The sequence below is a fragment of the Aythya fuligula genome, chromosome 3, assembly GCF_009819795.1.
Source record: "Aythya fuligula isolate bAytFul2 chromosome 3, bAytFul2.pri, whole genome shotgun sequence".
NCBI classification, from domain to species: Eukaryota; Metazoa; Chordata; class Aves; order Anseriformes; family Anatidae; genus Aythya; species Aythya fuligula.
This window is the reverse complement of record NC_045561.1, coordinates 31,634,770-31,657,954: the sequence shown is the minus strand read 5'-3', so window position 1 is coordinate 31,657,954 and position 23,185 is coordinate 31,634,770. Positions and strand designations below refer to the sequence as shown.

Here is a 23,185-nt window from a genome sequence, read left to right as displayed (position 1 = left end):
AAGGCTGAGATCGATAACAGGTATAGGAATAGGAATATATTTATATATAGGAATAGGAATGTCTTAATTCAGTAAACATACATTCTGTAAACAAGTTGAATTCAATTTTTTATATATATATAAAAAGCATCTTATATTTACACATACCTTATCTAAAAATAACTTTATTGAATGCAAAGTTAATACAAACTATGAGAACCATTTGAGAGCTGTTTGTACATATTTCTTTGCACAGCGTATGCAAAAGGTGACCCTAGAGAGACTGAGATTAAAAGGTGCAAATCTGCAATTGTGTACAAAATATGTACCATGTTAAGTGCATATTGACATTGCATATTACACATGCCACATCTGTCAGAAGGAACAGGTAAGTTGCAGCTATAAATTTCACAGAACATTAGTAGAGAAAAAGTGAAAGTATGTCAAGATTATATTTCAAGATCAAGTAGAGCATTCTTGCACCCTCTGAATCATTTGAGACACACACATCTGTTATGGACATCAAATGAACAGCTATGCAAAGAGGAGCTCATCTGAAAGCTTTCTTTCTGGCAGCCTAGTAACCCAAATGCATCCTTGTCAGTGATGTTAAGCATGAATTGTGCCTCTGTAGCTGGAGTCTTCTAGTTTGACATTCCCGTTAAAAAAGCATAGCCATGAGAGGTATGACCAGATTCTTACACGAGACTCCAAAGTGAATGTGCATTCCTGGGTAAACTAATCTTTTTTTTTTTTTTTTTAAAGCATGATATGAATATACTCTCAGAACACTTCCAGAGAAGCACTAGGCTGCCAGCTTAGCTTAACTGGATTAGTATGACTCCATGGCAGTTCCACCAAAACTTCCACAGAAGTCAAAAAAATCAGGTGTAGTGTTGGTCACTCAACCAGTTGTTCTCCCTTAACGCATTATATGCTAGCTTGTTATTTTACAGTTTATGTCCAGGATCAAGTTTAATTAGTTCTGTTTAAAACCAATGCAAGCATCAGCCAAGAAAGCAGCTGGGGTAAGGTAAAGGCTTGTGGTAGAGTTGGAATTTCAGTATGTGTTTTTCAATTGGTGAGCAGTAAAAGTTAACAAAACTTGCCGTTGTAGTATCTAAAAAGCTGAGAAACTGCAGTTATGATAAGGAAATACATCCATCAGGGATCAAAGACAGCCCTTACTATTACCTTGTCATGGTTGATTTTTATTTCCAGCATTGAGAGGGGAAAAAAAGACACAGGGAATGCTTTCCACCTACCCCCGCTCAAGACACAAGATTACAAAAAAAGATACTTATGATCTATTTGGCAATACTAAATACTGAAGCTTGCAAATGACTAAGTACCATGCAAAGTGAATTTCAGTGGAGTTTCCTTGCGAAGAAACATTACCATAAGGACCATTACATAAGCAACCAACACAGTACACAGGAAATATTTAACATGTCATCATATTACATAATCCTTGGATAGTCAAAATTAGCAAGACTTGTAATTGTTACTGAGGCTGCAGTCCTAACTTACTTATAAGGGAAGAATCTGACCTTACAGCTCTTATTTCTTTTTGCAAGGGATTAGCAGCTGTTGGAGAAAAAAAAAAGGAAGCAGGTTATATACCATGCTACTCAAAACAAAACAGAGCAAGATGTTGTAGAACAGTTAGGGAAGCATTCCTTTTATTTTGTCATCAGAAAAGAACATTGTTTAGAGGTCACACAAATTTGAGGGATCTTTTTTTCTTCTGACATTAAGCCAGCTACAACTGAGAGAAGTGTTCACCTGTTTCTCTGTAAATTTAAACTTCAGTAAATTAATTCAATTCTCTAAATAAGCAATTTAATTATGTCACACAGTAAATGTCTTGCTCCTTTGGTCAGAGAGAGTGAAGACTTCAAATACTTGTAATTTTTAAACTTTAAAAACCCAATATACATCCTTAACCAAGGAGTACTTATGCTACACACAAGCCATAGATACAAAATACACAGTATATACATGTTTTGAAACAAATTGGAATTTATAAAAACTCAACAGCCAAATCAAAGTACTAAAGGCACTAAATTAAAAGTAGTATCTTCATGTCTTGATTATACAGGCTATTCTGTGAACAATCAGGACTGTTTCATAAATATATATATTATCTACAGAATTTGCTGTGCCAAAAAAGCCAGCTGTGTTTAAGCTCAAAAGAAAAATTGCACTTGGAGATTGTTACAGTTAACTTCTCATTTTTCTCCTCAAATATAGTAATCTGGTCCTAGTGCTTTTGGCACAGGTACGGAGTTGTATTTCTGCTACACTTTCTTATAAAACACAAGATTCTTTTTATTTTGTTCATTAAAATCTGAAGAGTCTTAAACAAACCTAGAACTTTAATACAAATCTATATAGCTACAATTACTTCATTAAATAATATACACAAATATGCTCTTCAATCTTAAAACATCTTGACAACTGGATACAAAACAGTCACTTGCATTATCTGCAACCTCCTTAATCTTACGCATTCAGTCTGCAAGTGACTAAAACACGGCTTTTGGCCACATCTTTCACTAGATCACACCCCAGTGTACAAGGACAGGAAATAAATGTATAATAAAAAGATTGGATAAATTAGGAGGGGTTTCTTGGTCTTGAATTCTTCTCCAACTAGTAAGGACGCAGCACTGTATGCAGCCCAGAAGACTCCAAACAACTGAAAAAGAGGATGAACAGTCTTAGCTGACACCATAAGAAAATCACTCTAAATACCACAATTCAGAAAAAAAAAAAAAAAAAGGTCTTTTCAATATAATTAGAAAGAAACATAGAAAGTTTAGGTGGTACAAAAAAAGCTTCACAAACAATCCTTCTGCCTCCACACAGAGGAGAATATACCATGTATATCCATTCAAGTCTAAGGAAGTATTTAAGAGAGGCATGTTATTTTGACTTTTTTTACTGAGCTAAGCAGCTGAGGATCTATGGTATGGTGATGTAAGATGTTACCATAATGTAAACTGTAAACTTCTCCAACTCAAAACCCACTATTTTATTTATTTATTTTTAATTTTTTAAGAAAAGAGACAAGCGGTATACTTGACTCTTTCTCCAATGATATATACCAGAGGGTTAAATTACCTTTTTAAAATTATTTATTTATTTTTACTTCTGGCTTTAATTATAGTGCTCCCACCTCAAGGTAACTGAAACTCACCTTCCCATTCATTTCAGATAAAATGAGAAGTCAGATACAATGAAAAGTGTCCCAAAATGTAACTGTAGCAAAAACTTCATTGCTTCCTCAGTTAACAACTAACTAGTTTAAAGGACTAGTAGAAAGTATCATTACATGTAAATACTCACAATGTTACATGAAGTTACTACACATACTTTTTTTTATTAAAAAAAAAAAAAGTCTTTAGGTCAGTGAACTTGACTCAAGCCTCAAGCTAACAAGGTTAGAGCAAAAAGTAATTAGACACCTATTATCCTCAGGCAGCAACTTGAATATTAATGGAAAAAGAAAAAAATACTTAAAACTGAATGAGAACAAAGCCATGAATCTCCTGCAAACAGTAAGACCAAAGTTCTGTTCAGGAGAAGGCAGACAATAGGATCTCAGCAAAAAAATTCTTCCATGCTTCTGTCAGAGCAGCTCAAGGTGGTTGAGGGATTATGCGACTGGTTCAACTGTCATTGCTGAAGACACCCAAAAAAACTGCACGCTCGTGATTTTGCTGCCTAGACTGGGACAGTGGAGATGGATCACGACTAGATTCTCTAAGATACTTTAGGAAAACTGCAGCAATGAAACCAATCAAGGTGCATTACTTGGCTAGTTTACTTTGCTGCTTGCAACTGGAAAAAAATGACTGGAATTGAAATCTCACTTGCAGTTCCCCGACTTTAAGACAGGGGAGCATTTCCCCAAGCACAGAGCTCCTAAGCCACAGGAAGCAGTACATGTCACAGCACACGCAGTTCTGACTATAGGCAGCTCATCCTGCCTCTTCCCACTAATGATCCAAAGGTAAGAACCTTTCACAGATTTGCCCTGAAGTTGATGTAAGACTGCTAATAGTAATCAGGTAACAGAATTTTCAAGTAACTTAAAAATAAATACAAGTTAATATTACTTACCTGCCAAGTTAATAATTTGCTTTCTGAATGTATCACTTAATAGTAATTGCAAGTTAACAAATCACAAACACAGCTATTCTTGTTTATCATACTTTAGTTGTATTTCAATTATGCTGTAAACCAGCAAGCCAACAGGACAGAAATTAATCAAATCAGCATAACAAGAACGCAGAAAGCGTACAGCTTAGCCAGTAACTGTTCTCAGTCAACCTTCCAGAAGTTTAGCAACAACTTCACAGGCTACCTAAAAGGGTTGTATGAAGTATTCAAGAACATTATGCACTTCTAGGATCTATCCGGGAATGTTGCTAGTTTCACTGAAGGTGTCTGACAGCAGGTGGTATCAGGCAATGTATTGCTTTGTGCCCTATGCCCCACATCTGTAGAGTCAGAGAAATGTTCATCTACTCTGCAAAGGATATTGAGAGATTTGTACTGCTACCATTACAGGAAGGTCCCAGAGCAATGGCTAACATCATACTCGTGTTGCAATAACTAAAAGTAGGCTGGATGATGAGGGAAAGGATAGAACAGCTTACTTTCAGATTCTTCAGTTTGATGTTTAATTACACATCTGCATCTAAAGTGACAGCCATAGTTACTTCTTAATACAACTAATATAACAGCAAAATACTTAAATAGAAGCTAACCTGATAACACAGGTATTTTTGTTTCTCCCTGGGGACTATATATACTCCAAGTACTCAAAAGAAACATTTAAAACAGAATTTGCTTAGCAGTCATATCCCCCATGTTAACCAAAAGAATCAGAGTTCAAGTCCTACTTATAAATATTTTGACACATTGCATTGTCCTGAAGGGATTAATACTTAAAGTGTTAGGAAAGTGACTTAGAATAACTGTAAACAAATTCTCAATAGATGTCACCAAACTTACTTTTATTAGGGTAGAAACCACTTCAAATGATCCAACCACCAAAAGTACAGGTGCTATGACAATGAGGGGAAGTAGAGAATATCCTATCACACCAAGAACTTGGCCATAAGCAACCTGAAATTTTAAAGCACATAAAAAACACACTTTGTAGTACAAAATCTTTGTGCAAGCAATTTCATCATGTTATAAAAGTACAAATAACTATAAGGTGTTGGGTATTCATGAAATTTTTGGTGATTTGCTAGCATGAAAATTGTTTTTCTATACTATTCTCTAGAATTCTGTAGTTAATCATTCCTTAGAAAAAAGTATTTATTAAAAAACCAGAACAAACTAATGACATTTTCAACACCTGCATAGGAAACATTGACATACAAAAAACACAAAGGATGGGTAGCGTTACATATTGTCATGTCCCACCTTAAGTGGCTCACAACTGCCACTCCATGGAGTGTGCAAATGAAACCTAGGAGCACAGAACTAGAACAGACCTCTCATTCATCAGTCGTAGACCTGGCTGTCACAGGCAGCAAAGAAATGATTTCCTGCATTAATATCTTAATATATCCATTTCCAAAATACCTAAATGCTTTCAGCATTAGCAGAAGACCTAGAACCTGATCCCCCTAAGGTACTTCTGATTTCCAGCTTAAATTTATTATGACTGATTATCTTAGACTAGTTCAAAGTACTTCCATAAATGCTTTTAGTTTGGTTATTAAATAGACATTAAAATGTCTGATTTTCCCCTACTACAGTTGGGAATATCCCTTGGCCCAGCTGGGCTTCTTTGGTTCAACTTTGCTTGAAAGATAGTTACTTGTTTTGCCACTGTTTTTCCTATCTCTTGCTGCAGTTGATCCTTCACAGTGAGCTCTGCAGCTCTGTAGTGATGCCTCTCCCCTTTCTCACCACTTCATACATCCTGATCATTTCACATTTTGAGCCACAAGATGTACTGACTTAAGGGTATCTGAATTATGCTGGCAAAGGTACCCTGCAATCACACCTATAGAAGTATTCCTATTATAAGATGATTCAATCAGTTTTAAGCTGCAGAGCCATTTTAAGAAGTTTCTGTCCTCCTGACTCTTCCGCTGTGGCAGTTTGCAGGCCTAGCTGTAAGGCATTTTCTGTTGTTCACACCTGAATCACTCAGTGACTCAGTTTATAAACACTGCTGGCTCACACAGCCCTGCTGATGCAAGCGGCTGGAGGCAGGGATGTAGGCCAGGACTTCAATTGGCTTCACAGCTGAAAAACACACACTGACTTTCATCCTTTAATGGGTCTGAACTGCATAAGGCCAAGGCTGAAAACAAACACTGGTGGGTGCTCTGTACAATGCTGCTGTACAATTGCAGTCAGCCCAATTAAAAAAAGTGAAATAAAGGACAATGCAAGGGAGTAAAAAGGGCCCCATTTAGCTCTGTGACCAAAAAATTGAAAGCATTTGTCCTCAAGAAAGGACTTCAGCTCTGGATCACAGGCACCTGTACCAATCTCCAGGATTTGCAGCATGTATTTCTAGATTCTTTACCACATCCAGCACTCCATGCACTGCACAGGAGTAGCTGACCACCTCTGCGTTTTAGATTCTACTTCTGGAGGCCAGGAACCTAAAACATACACATTAAGGTTCTCAACCGCATCCATGTTTAGTTGGCTGCAGTGTCCAAAGCCAAGCACCAAAAACACAAAAGAACTACTGAAAAATGTAGTCAAGAGACTTTAATTACCTCCCTCTACCTCCTTTTCACATACGGGTACTTACCTCTCCTCCAAGAACCCTGGCCAGTAAAAAAATTGTCAAGGATCCAAATATCCAAATAGTTATAATCCAAGAAACAACCTGAAAAGAGAAAGAACAATTCATTTCTAATATTTTTCACTGTGAGAAAGGATAACTCATTTATACTAATCATTTTCACTGCGCTCAAGAATTTCATCATACAAAAATGAATTCTGAATTGCAGCAAGAATAGTTTTACTCAGTATTACAGTACAGCTTGACAATAAAATTTAGAACTTACATTTACAAAATCACAGTAATGGCAAATTCGTGCAAATGGAAAGCTTTAACAGTATTTTCTATGTATTATAATACTGCATCGGAGTAGGAAGAAATTAGTTAAATGGAAAGCTAAGATCACCCTAGACAACATCTTCATATCCTCATATTCCAAAAGTTGGCTCTGTTTTTAGAAGTCATAGCCAACCAATGCAAGGAGAAGGGATTCTCCTTCTTTCGTCCACAAAACACAATTTTATTCCCTACTCCATTTGAGAGCACTCAGAAGAAATAATCCTTTAATTCTTGGTAGAACTTCATGATGAGATAAAAGAAACAGACCCAAAGTCCTGGGACATAGTCTGGAATTATTTTCCATGCTTCTTTCATTGCTCTGTTCTTTAATGGAGTAAGCTGCAACATGGTTTTAAGATTCTTTAACAGAACCTTCAAAGTAACATTGCTGTTCTTGGAGCTGAGCTACTGGAAGGATTAGAAATTAAACTCTCTTCTGAAATACGTTTGTAGAGGAAAACACCAATCTCAGTCCCCTCTTTGTATTTCCAACTGTTGCACTTAAAAATAATTTTACCCCTATTCAATTCTTCTGTCAATCAGAAACTATTAAATAAGTGGAAAAAAATGAATTGAGTACTAATCAATGAGAACAGATAAAAATCATAGCACTTCAAAAAAAAAAAAAGGTAAATAACATTAAGCTATTTGTGAAAATAGCACATGGCCTCCTTTTACATCCTGCTTTCCTCCACTGTCTAAAAGAAGAGAACCAGATTAAAGTCTTAGAGCAGGATCACTCATCCCTCCAGCTTACAGGCCACCATTCAGCTCGTCTGGCCTCGCCGCTGTCATTCATCCTGTTGCTAGCTGCCAGCTTTCCCTCCTACCACAAGTACAGCACTCTAACATCTACATGGTAAATCCACTGTTCCTAACAAACATGAGGCCAATTGTTCATGTACAGAAGATACACAAACTACAGCAGAGAATTGATATGCCACAGGATCAAGGAATGGTCCTTGTTTTGTCTGAAAGACAGCTATGTGGTCCACCCAGAAGACCTGAATACTACAGGGTTTAGTCTACTCACCTCACAGAAACAAGATACTGAGAGCCAACTCTTAGTCAGCATTTGGTACACCGAATGGAAGCCAGAGGCCACAAAAGGAATGATTTTGCCTCACCTTTCACAGAAGTCCTAGCATAACCACACAGTTACTTTACATACATGGCTTACTGCTATTCTACGTTCTCTTTAGAACATGTACACAAAAATTAACTACTGGAAAAGCCCACCTAGGCTCTCGTTCAAATTGAAACTACAGATGGTAATGCTTCTTTATTTCCAAGTTGAATGTAAAGAAAAAAGGTAACTGTGCTTATGGAAGGAAATTAAATCTGCACAGTGCCTTTGAAAAAGCTGTTCACTGTAGAGTTCAAATGGAATTATGGACAAATTCTATTGACCAGGGGAAAGTTACTGTAATTGAGCATGGAGGACAGAAGAGCAATGTGCACTAATGAAGATCAAATATACTAGAGAACAGCCGTAACTAGCACAAGTTAAACAGTTGTAATACAGTACAAGTTAAACAAGTAGCCTTATTTGTCAGGAAGTTAAAACTCATGGCATCCACATGGATTTTCTGGGGTAACATTTTTAGTAGTAAAACGCAAGTTAACAAAAGGTCCGAATTAAAACGAAGATATTCACTAACATGACTATAAACTTACCAGCATCAATCTCTTTCCTCTATAAACCACATCTTTACTTTGTTTTCTTATACAAAAACCTGATATTTTAACCATGATTAATGTATCTGTGCGTTATTTAATACATTTCTTGCTGCTGTCTTTCTACATCTTCAGTGTTTAGAACACCCCACATCAGTATGTGAGGAAAACATTTTCTACCTTCTTAAGAATGCAAACTGCTTAGCAATTGTGTCCCCACATTTCATTTAGATTTCCCTTTACACAGGAGGCTTATACCTACCTTAAATTGTCCATATAATGAAATCATTGAGAAGAAGAGGACAACTGCCAGAGGACCCCAGAAATCTGGATTGTCTCTCACTACCTGCCTATTAAACCCAAGAGATGGCATAGGCATCAACACGCATCGAATTTTGTAGTAAATATCCTTCAGGTCAATGTCAAGTTCCTCCCTGAAATTGGAAAGCAAGGGAGCATTACTACGCATCACAGGAATCAAATAGGGCATAAAAAGTAAGGGTAAGGGCAAACAGGTTTGTAAAGTAAACCTGTCACCACAAGGCTTTCTGTAGCTGTGACTAGCAAAGGAACAGTTCATCCAGCATGAAGCGGCGCCCTACCTTCATCACACATTCAATAGCCAGTATGACGCAGATATTTCCTTATACAAAAATCAATTACATGACTGAGAATTGCAAACATCCACAACACACCTGAGCAGTCCACATTAGGACAGCAGATCTGTTTTCTGGCATGCCACACACGTAACATTCATACCATTGTAAACCGAAGTCAAAGACATGCACACAAAGAAGTGGGACATCTGTGTGCTCCTGTGTTCAACAGTTTGCCAGGAGCACACTTATTACAGAAACGTTTTGTTTGCAATTCTACAAGAAATAAAACATTTCCAGTCACCACTCCTGAACCAAAGCACATCAGTTTTTTGTTGTTTTAAATGGCATTTCACATGCTTCAGCAACAATAGTTTTCAACAGACCAGTTTATGGCAACTGGTTAACCCTGGCTTGTTTCCAATATGAGTAAAAATAAATGAAAGCCAATTAAACTGGCAATAAATTCTAGCAAGAGATCTTGTTCCTCTCTAATTGCCTTTTCCAGTCCCTGGCTACAAACCATCTCTAAGCAGCTACAAATCAACCAAAAGAGTCTTCTGTAAGGGAGGCTCTTAATGGGTAAATTGTCATGATTCTCCTAACACAGGTGGAAGGAAGCAGACTTGCCAAGCAATGGGCAATTCCTTTACCATTGCTTAAGTTTATCTGCAGAACCTTGGGACAGAACCATACCTTGGTGTTTCCCCTACACAGTTATGAATGAAGCTCTGAAGAGTTGCAAGACACTTCAGGCAGTTATCGCTCTGCTCTACATTTAGTAACAACCCTAAAGCAGTAGGGAAATTGTATATCGTTCTCAATCTGTTTATGAAAATTTTGTACTGGGCTTTACTTTACATCTTTTTCCTTAGAAGAGCTGAAACAAGAAATAAATGCAAAAAGACACTTTTCACTGCAATTTCTCTCTCAGTATTCTCAGAAATACTGTTGGTTGATCCTCTCCAGGTAGTTTCAGGATCACCATTAGCAGCCTACGTCAGGATTGTTGTTACTAATCTGTAACTAAATACCGAAAATTGTTCTTTAGCCCACTCCTTAGATTCAGGGTTGTGTTAAAAGCATTTATTTTTCCTGCGTTTATCTAAACAGTATATAGCATTTTTATATGCTACTCTGAAGGTTATGTAACAGAAGTACTTTCTTTCTGGAATTAATTTCTTGTCGTTGCCTAAGGCTTCTCATAGTTCCATGTGTAATAAATTGCCTTTCCCCTGAAGCTGTCAGTCATCTCATCAAAGATGAGATGGTAGCTGTAACAAGAGAGAAGTGTGAAGAGCAAGGCTGCCCAAATAAGAAAAACCCTCACTATTATTGAACAAAACGTTCGTGTGGTACCACATCAGCGAACTTGTCTTAGCTGCCTGCTGTTCTTTAAATCCATGAATGCATTCCAACTAGAAGGCTTCATTACAGCCCGTGTTCTAGGAATAATTAGAACAGCACAGAAACTGCTACATAAATCAGATGAAGGTTCTCTGTTAGCAAGATTATATTCCTTCTGTTTGCTACAAAATTATCAATGCCCTGGCATGTTCTTCCCACTTTCCACAACAGGCAGCTAGAACACCTAGCTCACAAACTTGTTTTTTGTCATATACAACATTCATCAACAGAGAGCTTTCATGTGTTGTCACCTCAGTACAGCAGCCTATTTCATAATTAAAAGCTACAGGTTTACAGAATAGACTTAGTCATGCAGGTGCTACTCCTGCACATTTTAAGTTCAAGTACTTTTCAAGTAGCAATTTCATAAAGCTCTCCAGGCATCTGTTCTCTCCTAGCACCCTCATTTGAACTCTTCAGAGTACTTTCCTTCCCCTCCATTTTTAAAAGCATCCTTTTCTTTTATGCAGGAAAACATCGAGACACCAAGAATGAAACTGCATAGGTGCAGAACACAGACTAAGAATCAGACTGCCTGCCTCACAGGGCCATATCCTTAAGATACATCTGTCTTCAGACAATCAAGTTTCTATGAACAGAAAAAGGGATGTAGACATATGCAGTTTTAGGGACATTTCTGTCTTTCAACAATAATTCCTTTTAACACAACTTTACAATATAAAATAGCATCCAAGAATATAAAGTTTATGCTGCTTTACTTCTTGCAGAACAGTCTTTTTTTTTTTTTTAAAAAAAAGGACAAGATCAACAGATAAGAGCACAAAAGCCATGAAAGTTCTGTACTTACACCGATTAATAAAATTTGGATTTTACTTCTTCCTTCCTCCCCTACAGTCAATAACAAGTCTTTCTTTTACAGTTGAAAAAACACCATAATGAAAAAAGTTTTTCATTCCTGCACCAAAAGAGACTCATTGCTCAAGTAATTCATCAAACAGAATTCCAGAAGGCTATGGGACCATTTGAGAACCTATGAGCTGTTTCTTTTGCCTACACAACTAAGAAAGATAAATATCTAGAAATAATTATTACATACAGAAGCGGCTTGTTATCTTCTGGGTCATCATCTTCCACTTCCAGAAGCCAGCCATACCCTCTCTGTCTCAGGAATGTAGTTGCAGTAGATTCTTTGATGAATTCTCCTCCAAGATTTAGCTTAACATCTGGAGTTGCTATGGACCCACTAAGATCTTAGAGAAAAAGGGAGAGAAAGATAAACATCTTTATCTTGCTAAGAATATCTGATTTCAAAAACACTGGAAGATAAACAGACATATAAAGCTAGACGTGCTGGTCATCACCATGAAATATTTAAAGTTATACATTAATGTAATTTGAAAGGGTACTTCTGGTTTTGTGAATAGTAACCATGTTGGTTTAGATTACCAAGTTCTAGCATGGAGCACTTGTCTTGGCAACACAGTGTAACAGTATGACACAACACCTTTCAATCTGTGCTTTATCATTAAGCATTTAGAAGCATAAAAGGAGTTAAGTATGAAAGTCTCATCATGCTGACAGTTGGATTTACCATTTTTTCTTACCACACTCTCTCTTTCAGAGCCCATTCCTACACACACTGGCATTGTTTCACCCAAATTCTCTCCTTACATCCAACTTCTCACAAACAGAAAATTCTCAGGTGTTTTGATTTATAGCCTGCTTTTAACACAGGTTAAAAAATGGTAGAAAAAAAAGAATACTATCAGAGAACCCCACGGTCCATTCAATAAGGAGAGATAAAAGAAACGCTCTTTAATACACTATGATCTTGCTCTATCACAGTGTTAACCCCCCTCCCCCAATTTATATACGTTCAGTCTGTGTCAAAAGTTTTATTTGCATTTTATTTGATTATCTACAGATGAAGAATACAAAACAGTAAATGAAAATCTACACTGAAGAAATAAAATAGGAGGGAACGAAAGGAGTGTAAGTATTCCATTAAGAATTCATGAACTTCCTTTTTTTTTTTTTTGCTTAAAAACACAACACACAACAACAAACAAGTAAGCCAATATTTGTACAAACCTTGTTACAAATATACTAAGATGCAAAGACTCCCTTCTTACCCAAGGTTTTTTGCCTCACTAAAGAAAATCTTGTTTTACCCTGTTATCATTGTGTGTTTTTATAAACACACACAAAATCCCGTGTACAAATTTCCCCAAATACCTACCTACAGCAAGTACTTCTGAAATATTCCTGCAACACCCCTACAGAAAATTCAGGCCACATTTGTGGATTATGTTTGAGACATCATCTACCTGAATGCAGCACAATTTCAGAGAATGCACACTCTCCCAGTGACAGGATGTCCTACAGTGTTCAGCCAGCATGTCTGCAGCATTTACTCCACACTCAGCACCACAATCAAATTAACAGAGCTCTGTCCCAGATCAGCTCGCTAGGCCACGCCAGCTTAAATTTAAGCTTCCCCATTAGTGCTTCTCAACCATTTCATAATCGTGACAGTTACTGGTCTGTTGCTTCAATTCCAAGAACACCATCTGCACAGGATCCTGACAAAGATCACAGTTATTTAATGAAGGAAATTTCACTCTTTACACATCAGTACATACACATTGTTCCCACCAGATGCAAGCAAAGCCTTCTGCTGTTGCTTGGGGTAAGAAATGTATTCTTAATGCCTGAATGTGGAGGTAGGGAAAGCCTCACAAGCTTTCTATTATCAGCAGGACCCTTCTGTCATTCTAAAAATTACCTGGCTGTGCTACAGGACAACTCTGCTTGGCAAGGAGGTGTTCTTGCAGTTCTTAGTGCACAGCTGTGGCTGCCAAAACACACAGCCACAACAGTCCGATCAGCCTTCTCTTTCTGTCTTCTCAGCAATGACTAACAACCCATCCTGAGGCTGGAAAACTTCTACACACGTCTTTTTTTTACCAAGGCTCCTGTTAGCTCTCAGCAATTAGCAAATACCTACGACCATCTTTTAAATTGTGAAACCTATTAACAGCACTTTATGTCTATATTGTGAGATGATATCTCAGGTGGAACAAAGCAGCGCAACAAGTTAAAAACAAACAAGAACCAGCCTGTTCTTTAACCCATACGTGTCCACTTCATCTCTGCCGTTCCTTCCCACAAACAGCTACCTCTTATGGAAATAATACAAAAAGAAGTTTTTTTCCTTTGTATAGATCAAGACTTGGGGAATAACAAGAAACTAAAATGCAACGTACAGTGTTTTTATTCAGAAACATCAAGCTGTTTAGTTTTCCTAATGTCTGTTTGTTAGGATAGGCCTATGCGGCACTTTGCAGAGAGGACTACACCGAACAGGCATGAGATTACACCTCACTTATGCTCATAAAAAAACACAGAGCCGAGTCCAATGCAACATGTCCTGCTGGGCAGGTGGTTACAGTACACTGGGTCTGACAGATTACTAACAGGGTGCTCAGCAAATGCTTCTGGGGAGAAAACCAAAGGACCTCTCGGAATCCGGATCCTGGATCCCTTTTCAGGTCAAGGCAAAAAAGGGGAAAAAAAAAGGAAACCAAAGAAAAGCAACCTGGGTTGTACCTACTGATTAGCATGCCTTGTCAGAGCAATTGGTAAGCTCACCAAAGCTCGGAGTTCAGCATTCTGCAGTAGTTTTTAAGTCTTCTTCTCCAGGGTAGGGCCCCAGGGCCAGGATGTGCACAATTCCTAACCTTCTCTACAACTGAAGCTAAACACACAGAGTCGAAAGTTTGTTGTTTAAACGGCCAGAGCCCAAAGGGTCACCCTCTGCCAAGAGAAGGCGGCACAGCACTGCCTGTTGCGTGTTTGCTTTTGCGGTGCGTGCCAGCACGGCACTGCTGGGGAAGGGAAGGGAAGGGAAGGGAAGGGAAGGGAAGGGAAGGGAAGGGAAGGGAAGGGAAGGGAAGGGAAGGGAAGGGAAGGGAAGGGAAGGGAAGGGAAGGGAAGGGAAGGGAAGGGAAGGGAAGGGAAGGGAAGGGAAGGGAAGGGAAGGGAAGGGAAGGGAAGGGAAGGGAAGGGAAGGGAAGGGAAGGGAAGGGAAGGGAAGGGAAGGGAAGGGAAGGCCCCGCGCTCACCTTCGGCATCTGCGGAGGAGACGAACGTGAAGTCCCCGTTGCTGGGCGCGTAGAGCGGCGGCTGTGGCCCCGGGGGCTGCATCTCCCCGCCCTGCGCGGGGCCGGGGCCGGGGCCGGGGCCGCTCCCGGTGCCGGTGCGGGCGGCGGGGCCTGGCCTGGGGCCTGCCCGGGGGCTGCCGCGGCGCTGAGCGGCGCCCGACGGCCACGGCGCAGCCGCCTCACGGGGCGACACCCAGCGGCCCCGCGCCGCGATTGGCCGCCAGCCGGCCCCCTCCGCCCGACCCCGCTATAAAGCTTCCGCCGATTGGGCGAGCCGGGCGGTGGGCGGGGCGGGAGGCCCCTCTCACAGCACCGCCCCTCCGGGGTTGCGTCAGTAGGCGGCCAGCGGGGCCCGGCCTGCAGGGGGGCGGTGGGGGCGCTGTGGTCCCTGTGGTGCTGGAGCAGGGTTTGGGAGTTCGGGTGTGGAGAAACGTCCTGGCAAAGCACAAAGCTCTCAGGAGTAACGCTGGAGGTTTCCTCCAGAAGTAAATCTGGAGGGTTTTTAACTCTGGAGGTTGTTTTGCTTCCCACCTCCAAGAGCTCCCACACCATCTGCTCCAACCATCCTCTACCACCAGTGTCACCACTGAACCGTGTCCCCAAGCACCACGTCCAACCTCTCCTTGAACACCCTCAGGGATGGTGACTCCGCCACCTCCCTGGGCAACCCATTCCAACACCTGACTGCTCTTTCTGAGCAGAAATGGCCCCTTATTGCCAACCTGAACCTCCCCTGGAGCAACTTGAGGCCATTCCCTCTAGTCCTATCACCAGTTACCTACGAGATGCCCATTCCTTCAGCTTTGCTCCCTCTCAGTATCCACATGCAGCTGCCATGGTGTTCATTTTCCACCATCCCACACCTGCATGGATCAATGGTGTCTTCAGACAGCCATCAGCTGCACCAGGGCTCCCCAGGGGTCCATCAGTCTGATAGCTCCTTTGCCAGGCCTTGTTAGCAGCAGCTGTGATAACTTGCAGAGCATCACCAAATCCTCCATTCATAGTCTGGTTCATGAGACTGCTGTGATACACTGTAGTTTTAAAATAGTAAGATTGAGGTGCCGTTGCTAGTCCCTGTTATAATAAGGGAACAGGCATGATGGCTCTCGATGTGGTCTATACTTTGAAGAATCAGTAACAAAGATCTCACTTTTTAAGGCTTAAGATTTAACAGGAACTGTTCATCTGGAAGGGACCTACAAAGACCATCTAGTCCAACTGCCTGACTACTTCAGGGCTAGCCAAAAGTTTAAGTATGTCGCTGAGGGCATTGTCCAAATGCCTCTTAAATACTGACAGGCATGGGGCATCAACCACCTTGCTAGGAAGCCTGTTCCAGTGTTTGACTACCCTCATTGTAAAGAAATGTTGTAAATATTGATATATTTGGAACCAAAAAAGTTAAAAGAAGATAAATTGCTCTAGAGAAGTGGTTTGATTTGCAGAAGGAACATCCTTTCCCATACATGTCCCATTACAGAAAAACACTGCGAGTTCCATCTCAAGTAATTTTGAACAAGTAAAAGCTTATCTGGTTTTCACAGAGAGACCATGACCAGAAACTTTTTTTTTTCTTTTTCTTTTTTTTTTTTTTTTTTTTCCCCATATCCAAAGATAATTGAAGTTTGGGCTTATATGAAATATAATAAGTGTTCGGGTTCTCTTTGGACGTATTACAGAGATTATCAGTTTCCTTGCAGCAACAAGAAAAAAAAATCACATATAAAATGTATGGAAACTATTTTAAATTGAAAACCTTTAACTGAGACCTTAATAATACAAAATGGCCCTACGGCTTTTTGTGCATTTTGACTCCCCCTTTAAATAGTTGAGCAATCAAGACATCTGGCAAGAGTAACTCATTGTCTTGACTATTATGTGGAACTTGTTTGTTACCAGACCTTTGCAATAGGCTTCCTTTCAATTTTCGATGTGTCTCCCTCTTTATAGCTATACTTGTATTTACCTACACAGTTGTGCTTGTGCTGTTCCCTGCTGTTGCTGGGATATCTCTGATGCTTCTGGAAACTGTGCCCTCCGCAGCATGCCAGACACATCTGTCAGTGGACAAATTTAGGTTCCTTTGTTTTTATATTATTGATTAACATAAAGCCATGACAACAAAGAGTGTCATGTCAAAGAATGGTTTGTGCTTAAGGTAAAATTTTAATTTGCTTCATTGTAATCCTTATTTGTTGATGTTGGGTCTCAAAACCTTTAAGGGGTTTGGTACCTCTCTCCTAATAAGAGCAGTAATGTTGCACTACTAGAACAAGATTTAAGGCGTGTGTGGGACAAAAGTAATAGATCAGTGTTGAAGACACTAGGAACAATGATACTTAATGACTGAATATTGTGTGACGAGATGAGACACGCCACAAACTCACATTTTATTAGAAGTTACACCAAATAGGAGTGACAAATCAGACTGCATGGTAAGTGACTGCTTCTTTCTCTTCTATTTTCACCGTGTCCTGCAGCAGGCTCAGTGCTGTGTGTGTGCTGTGCCATTTTCTGTGCACAACTGAAATACGTGCAGGCTGGCGTGACGTAGAAGACAATGTTGTAACATCACGCAGGATGCCTGATGAAGAAGAGATCTTGTTTGCTATTTGGAAATACTTTCTGTATTTTCTCATTGTCTGTGACCCTGGCTATGATCTATCTCTACATGAAGTAGGGCACATAAATAGTTCTATTTAGCTGGTTTTGATGGTCTATTTATAAAGACATTTGCTGTCATTTACTATCTTCGTTTCAGAGAAGGCATTGATAATACAAGAAGCTTGTTCTTTCTTTTCCAAGGACCTTTTTAGCCAGCTAAGATCCAGCCGCAGTTCCCCACAGAGGCCACGCTGGCGGAGGCAGCAGGAAGCCGTTCTGCTGCTGCTTACCAAAAGTCAGGAGGGCGGGCAGCTTTTCGAGTCACACACCACTCCTCCCTCTTGTCATGTAAGGGAAAAGACCGAGAAACACTCTGGATCCGAGCTGCTTTTCCTCAGCGTTTGCCCAAACGCGAAGCTTTTCCCCGGCCCGGCGGCCAGCGGGTGGCGCGCCCGCCCCGCTTTTGCCCGGGAGACCCGGCCCGAGCGTTGAGGAAAAAATAACAAAAAACAAAAAAACACACACACAGAAATCAGGATTTTTAGGTCCTTGGCTGTGCCCGGATGCTGCAGATAGGTTTCAGACCTTTTCAGGCCTTTTCCCTTCCTACCGTGAAGGCTGCCACTTGACCGCTGCGCTGCTCGGGCTGGTAGAGCTCCTCACATGTAAGGGCTGCTCCACAGACACTGTCTGTCCACGCAGGGTTGTTTTAGGAAAGGCTCCCGTTTAATTTTAGTTTTAGAAGTATGGCATCGAGTGGGATGCGAATTTACTAGAGCATTTTGTAATATTTAATGTGTGAAAAAAAAGTCAGGCACGCGTGTTGCTCCGATTTCTGGGGGAAGCCTGGAGCCGGCTGCTGTGGCAGCGGGAGCAGGTGAAGCTGCCAGCCAATTCTTGCTGGTAACATCTTTGAGCAGTACCAGTTTAGGCCAATCTTTATGCTAATAGCACAAGTCAAGCACTTTGAAATGGCTTTTGTGTTTGTGTCCAGGGCTGCGGGCCTCTGCCTGGGCCTGCCTGGCTGTGCAGTGAGCACCGGCCGCAGCACACCCTGCCCTGCTCACTTACAGTCATCGTCCCTCCGGGAGCCTTTGCAGAGGGCAGGATGTAAATGCCTCCTCCATGCACTCGTTTCTACGGGTAGTGGAAAGATTTACTAACTCGACCGTTAATCCGGGACCAAAGGCTAGGCTTTTGAGAACTGCTGTAACCGAAAATTTCAACTAGTTATGTGTTGGAACTTGCTTTAGGTCACGGAACGCTGTTTTATGTCCACATATTTCTGGCAACAGAAAGGTATTGTACAACATACTCTTTAAGCAAACAGGATATTAAGTAATTGGAGACTTGCAAAGAAACCTACAGATAATATGGAGTCAGTTTTTGATGAGCATAAGATCAATTTGCTGCTCACAGAAAGTCTTTTAATTTGACAGCGAGCCAGTGTGGATAAATGATCTTGCTGTGGATACCACACCTCTTACTGTGGAAGATGAGCAACAGATCGCAACGACAAAGCTGACAACTATACATATAAGCTAACTAAATTTTATAAGGGCGATGGAATACAGAATAGCATCTCTTCAACTTAGTTTTCACAACAGAGGTATTTATTTTTGGCAACCACCCAGAGAGTGTTGTGCTAACATAGCCTAATCTAGACCTGCAACATTGGATGGGAATTTGCCCTCATTCCTTCCTATATCCCAGTCATAATTTCTGGGTAAGCAAATTTTGGAAAGATGTTTAGAGTTGATGCTAACACTTTGTAAAACAGAAAATCTGAGGTATCTTTGGATAAGTCATTCGAATAACTAATTAAATGCCTCTAGCCTGAATATTTGTTTCATATAAAAATTACAATGGCATAATAAAAAGGAATGTTATAAGCTCCAGACATACCAGAAGTGAAGGATTCTGCAATAAGAACAAGGGACATGCATTTCCTTGTGCTGTTAATCCCACAAACAAGTATTCTTCAGCACTACTGTTAGAGCAAGGCATTAATGGAGGATTGGGGCATCTGCCGCTGCATTGTGCTCTGAGCTTTTCAACATTCAAGTTTTTTGTGAATGTGTCTTCTCTTGAGAAACAGAAATACAGATGATATCAAATTTCACAGACAGGTGATCATGAGTCAGCAAAGCACTCCTGCAGTGGGAAAGACTAAGCCAATAGTAGGCTGCATTAGCAATAACATATCATGGGAAGTGGTTATTCCCTTCAATTCTGCACTCACTGGGCCACAGCTGGAGTGTTATGCATGGTTTCAGGCTGCCCCATATAAAAGGGATATTCATAATCTAGTTAAAGTCCAATGAAGGGCCACTGCGATGGTCGGGGAGCTGGAACACCTAACATACAAGGAAAGGCTAGAACTGGGCATGGTTAGCCTGCAGAAGAGAAGGATTTTCTCAGAAATGCACAACTAAAGGAAAAGAGTCAACAATTACAAGAACAAGGGAAGTTCCGGTTGGACTTTTTTTTTTTTTTTTTTTTTTTTTTACCAGGAGAGTGGTCAAACTTTGGAAGAGGGTCTGGAGAGGTCACTTTGTCACTAACTTCCGAGATTTTCAAAACCCAGCTGGAAAAAGGCCTGAGCAACCTCATCTAACTTCAAAATCAGCCCAGCTTGGAGCAGGAAATTGAACTAGGTGACCTCAGAAGTCCTAACCTGTTTTTTTTTTTTTTTTTCTTTCATTATATGACAGAATCAAATGATAGAATAGAATCTATCTCAAGATTATTTTGGAACCACATTACATTATAATTCTCTTTCCTGCATACGCACCCATATACCAAGACTGTTAGGGAGAACAGTTTAAGAATATAACAACAGCCATACTTATTCAGATGAAGGGTCCATCTACCTCGGCTGGTTGGTTGGTTGTCTCCAACAGTCATATTTCCATGCAAAACTGCTACTTAAGCTAAACAAAACTGTTACTTTTCACAACAATCTAAGGTCACTGAAGTGTATTTCATTCTAGAAATAATTCTTTTAATGTGTTAAATTAACACGCTGTATAAATCTATGCTTTTTTGGCAAGTGAACTTATTGATGGAATAAAGAACCTTGTTAATGCTGAAGGACTTGTACTTGACAATGTAAGCATGGATGAGGGTGATGAAAAAAATCAGGTAATTTCCTTTCTGCTATTTCACACCATAATCAAGCATATAATGCTGAGAATCTGAATGTTTTAACAAGTTGGTCTGAAGTTTGTACGCTACTAGGGCTTAGAATTCTTATCATACAGTTTAGTGAAATCACTTCTTACATAATTGCATCGAGGTTTTGATGTCTTCTGTATGCTGGTTTTCATGAAGTATTAGAGTACTCCTTTCAAGTTAGTAATGCACACTGTAGTCGGAGATCTGACATACCAATCCCCGGACTGGCTAATCTGCATGAAGCAGTCAGGAGGTTGCAAAGGTGATACCGTTCATTTCCCTGACCTACTGTTAGCTTTCTGCACACGCAGTCACTGAATACCAAGGCCAAAAAGTTTGAATAATACTTGCCAGGGCCACACAGCCCAGCAACTGAAATGGAGATGGCAATTCATATGTCTACCAGTGCTCCCTTTGATGTAACAGAATGCTTCTTGATATATGCTTCTTGGTAACAGAATGCTTCTTCTTGATTTGTTCCACAGGAAGATCACATTTGATCTTCTATGACTTACCTTCTCTGGGCTGAGGTGCAGTTTATATTAATTACATGATACAGTAGCTGAACAAGAGACAGCTTTTATCATTTTCTGCAGAAGAAATCCACTGTATATTTGGTGGCACTAAAATGTAAATAGATGCACTGGAATAGGCAGGAAACATCTAATCTTGTCTATCCATTTGCTGTGATCAAAATATTATAAACATATCAGAATAGTTCACTTAGTAATGTTATTTATTTATTTATTTATTTTTTATTTTTTTTGTCTTTCATAGCTGAAGGTATCAGAAATTTGAGAAAGCTATGTTTATTATACATGAGTCATTTGGCAGCTGTAGGGGATGGAATAACCTACATGTAAGATCAGTCTCTGATGAACTGAGTGAACTTGAAGAAATCTAACTAGCCAGTTACTGTATCTCAAGAGATGCTGTGGAAATTCTAGTTAAGAATATTAATAGTAACTTTAAAACTGAATATGTGCATTTTGAAAGTCAAAACATATTTGTGTACGAGAAGACAGAAGTGAAAACTGAGCACAAACATACAAGGATAAAGCTGGAAATGCTTTGGTTCACAATGAGTTTCAGTTAGCAGGAATAAAATGCAGCAAGGACAGTGTATAAAACTTTTAAATAAATTCTAATTTTAAAGGTTATAGAAAAAAAGGAAGATAAATTAATTCATAGTTGTGAAAACAAACAAAATAGGAAAGCAAATAATTGGTGGAAAAAAATCAGTCCTGAAGCTTGAATGAAGGATTGCTGTGATCCTTTTTTGAGCATGATTACTATTAAGAGTCCTTAAGGAGAAGCTCAGAGCAAACCAGGACAAGATGCTGAGAAATGGGAATGACCAAGACAATATTTACTTTATACTCCAAGAGCTTGTGGCATTTTATTGGCAGTTGGCATCCTGAAATAAGAGGACCAAGCTAGAAACCTGAGCCACAGAGGAGGCAGATTTGGTTAAGGCCTGGAGAGAGCCAGGTAAGGGCTCTTGTCTGATGCTGTGCTGAAAACCAAAGAGCTGTGCTCAGCACTGAGGCAATCACATGCCTAAAGCTATAACTGGGATATGTAGAGTTTTTCAGTGGAGAAAAGGAAAGGAGAAGAGAAGGAAAAAAACAAGTCCATGAAGTCACGAAAACGAACAAGTGATATTGCTCATAGGGTTCAGGACAAATCTGTACAAGTCTGATTTGACAGTGCTATGTAATTGAACTGCTGTCTTCACAGACTTGTTTTAGACCCTCATGCTATTCAGCTTTATTCTTGCAGTCTGAAGACTCTTCTGTTTTCTGTGAAACAATCAAAAAACAAACAAACAAAAATATGCATAATTTAATTACTGCAATTAAAGGACTACTCTTCTTCTCCCCAGTGTGTTGTCTTTTATCCTGGAGTGTCACATCTCCAGAGAGAGCACTTTGCAGTGGCAGCCTTTTGCCCTCACTATATGTTGATGTAAATAAATACATACAGTATAGAGCAATGGAAAATCGGGCATTAGAAACATGGAAGATTATATTGTACAGAGAACTGGAACTTGCTCCATGTCTTGAGATCAGGACTAAGCGTCATTACCTGTAGTCCCTGGAAGAATACTTTATTTTTGGTATGTAGCAGACAAGTCTATTTTAGTTACAGGGGACAAAAAGCAAGCAGCCAAAGAGAAAAGGTTTAACCACTTTCAAAAATGGGTAACTGAGCCTTTGGAAGACAGTTTTAAAGAGGAGTCAAAAGTAATCATAGCCTGTGGATAGTCTCAATCCTACTAGAAGAAAGGTAAAGAAAGATAAATTATGCCAAACATAGTGGAGTCAGTGGATAAGCCTTCATATTATTGTGCTGATTTCCTAACTAAAACAGCACATGTAGTACTTCCACACACCATGTTAAAAGCAAAAAATTAACCAGCAGTGCCCTCCCCACTTTGCTATAAAGCAAAGGAGCCTAAGGTATATATAAAGCTGATTTTTCACAGTCCCTCAGCTGCTCTCCCC

The 23,185-nt window shown here is 39.8% G+C and overlaps 1 protein-coding gene across 1 annotated transcript; it reads right to left on the bottom strand.

Moving 5' to 3' along the window:
- Nucleotides 1–723: 723 nt before the first annotated feature.
- Nucleotides 724–14,986, bottom strand: YIPF4 (Yip1 domain family member 4). Its single transcript, XM_032184775.1, has 6 exons — nt 14,856–14,986; nt 11,828–11,981; nt 9,030–9,201; nt 6,779–6,856; nt 5,005–5,118; nt 724–2,680 (listed from the first exon to the last, which is right to left on the bottom strand). Exons 1-6 carry the CDS (start codon nt 14,935–14,937, stop codon nt 2,543–2,545), a joined length of 738 nt encoding a protein of 245 aa, XP_032040666.1. The 5' UTR covers nt 14,938–14,986; the 3' UTR covers nt 724–2,542.
- Between the last annotated feature and the right edge of the window lie 8,199 nt (nt 14,987–23,185).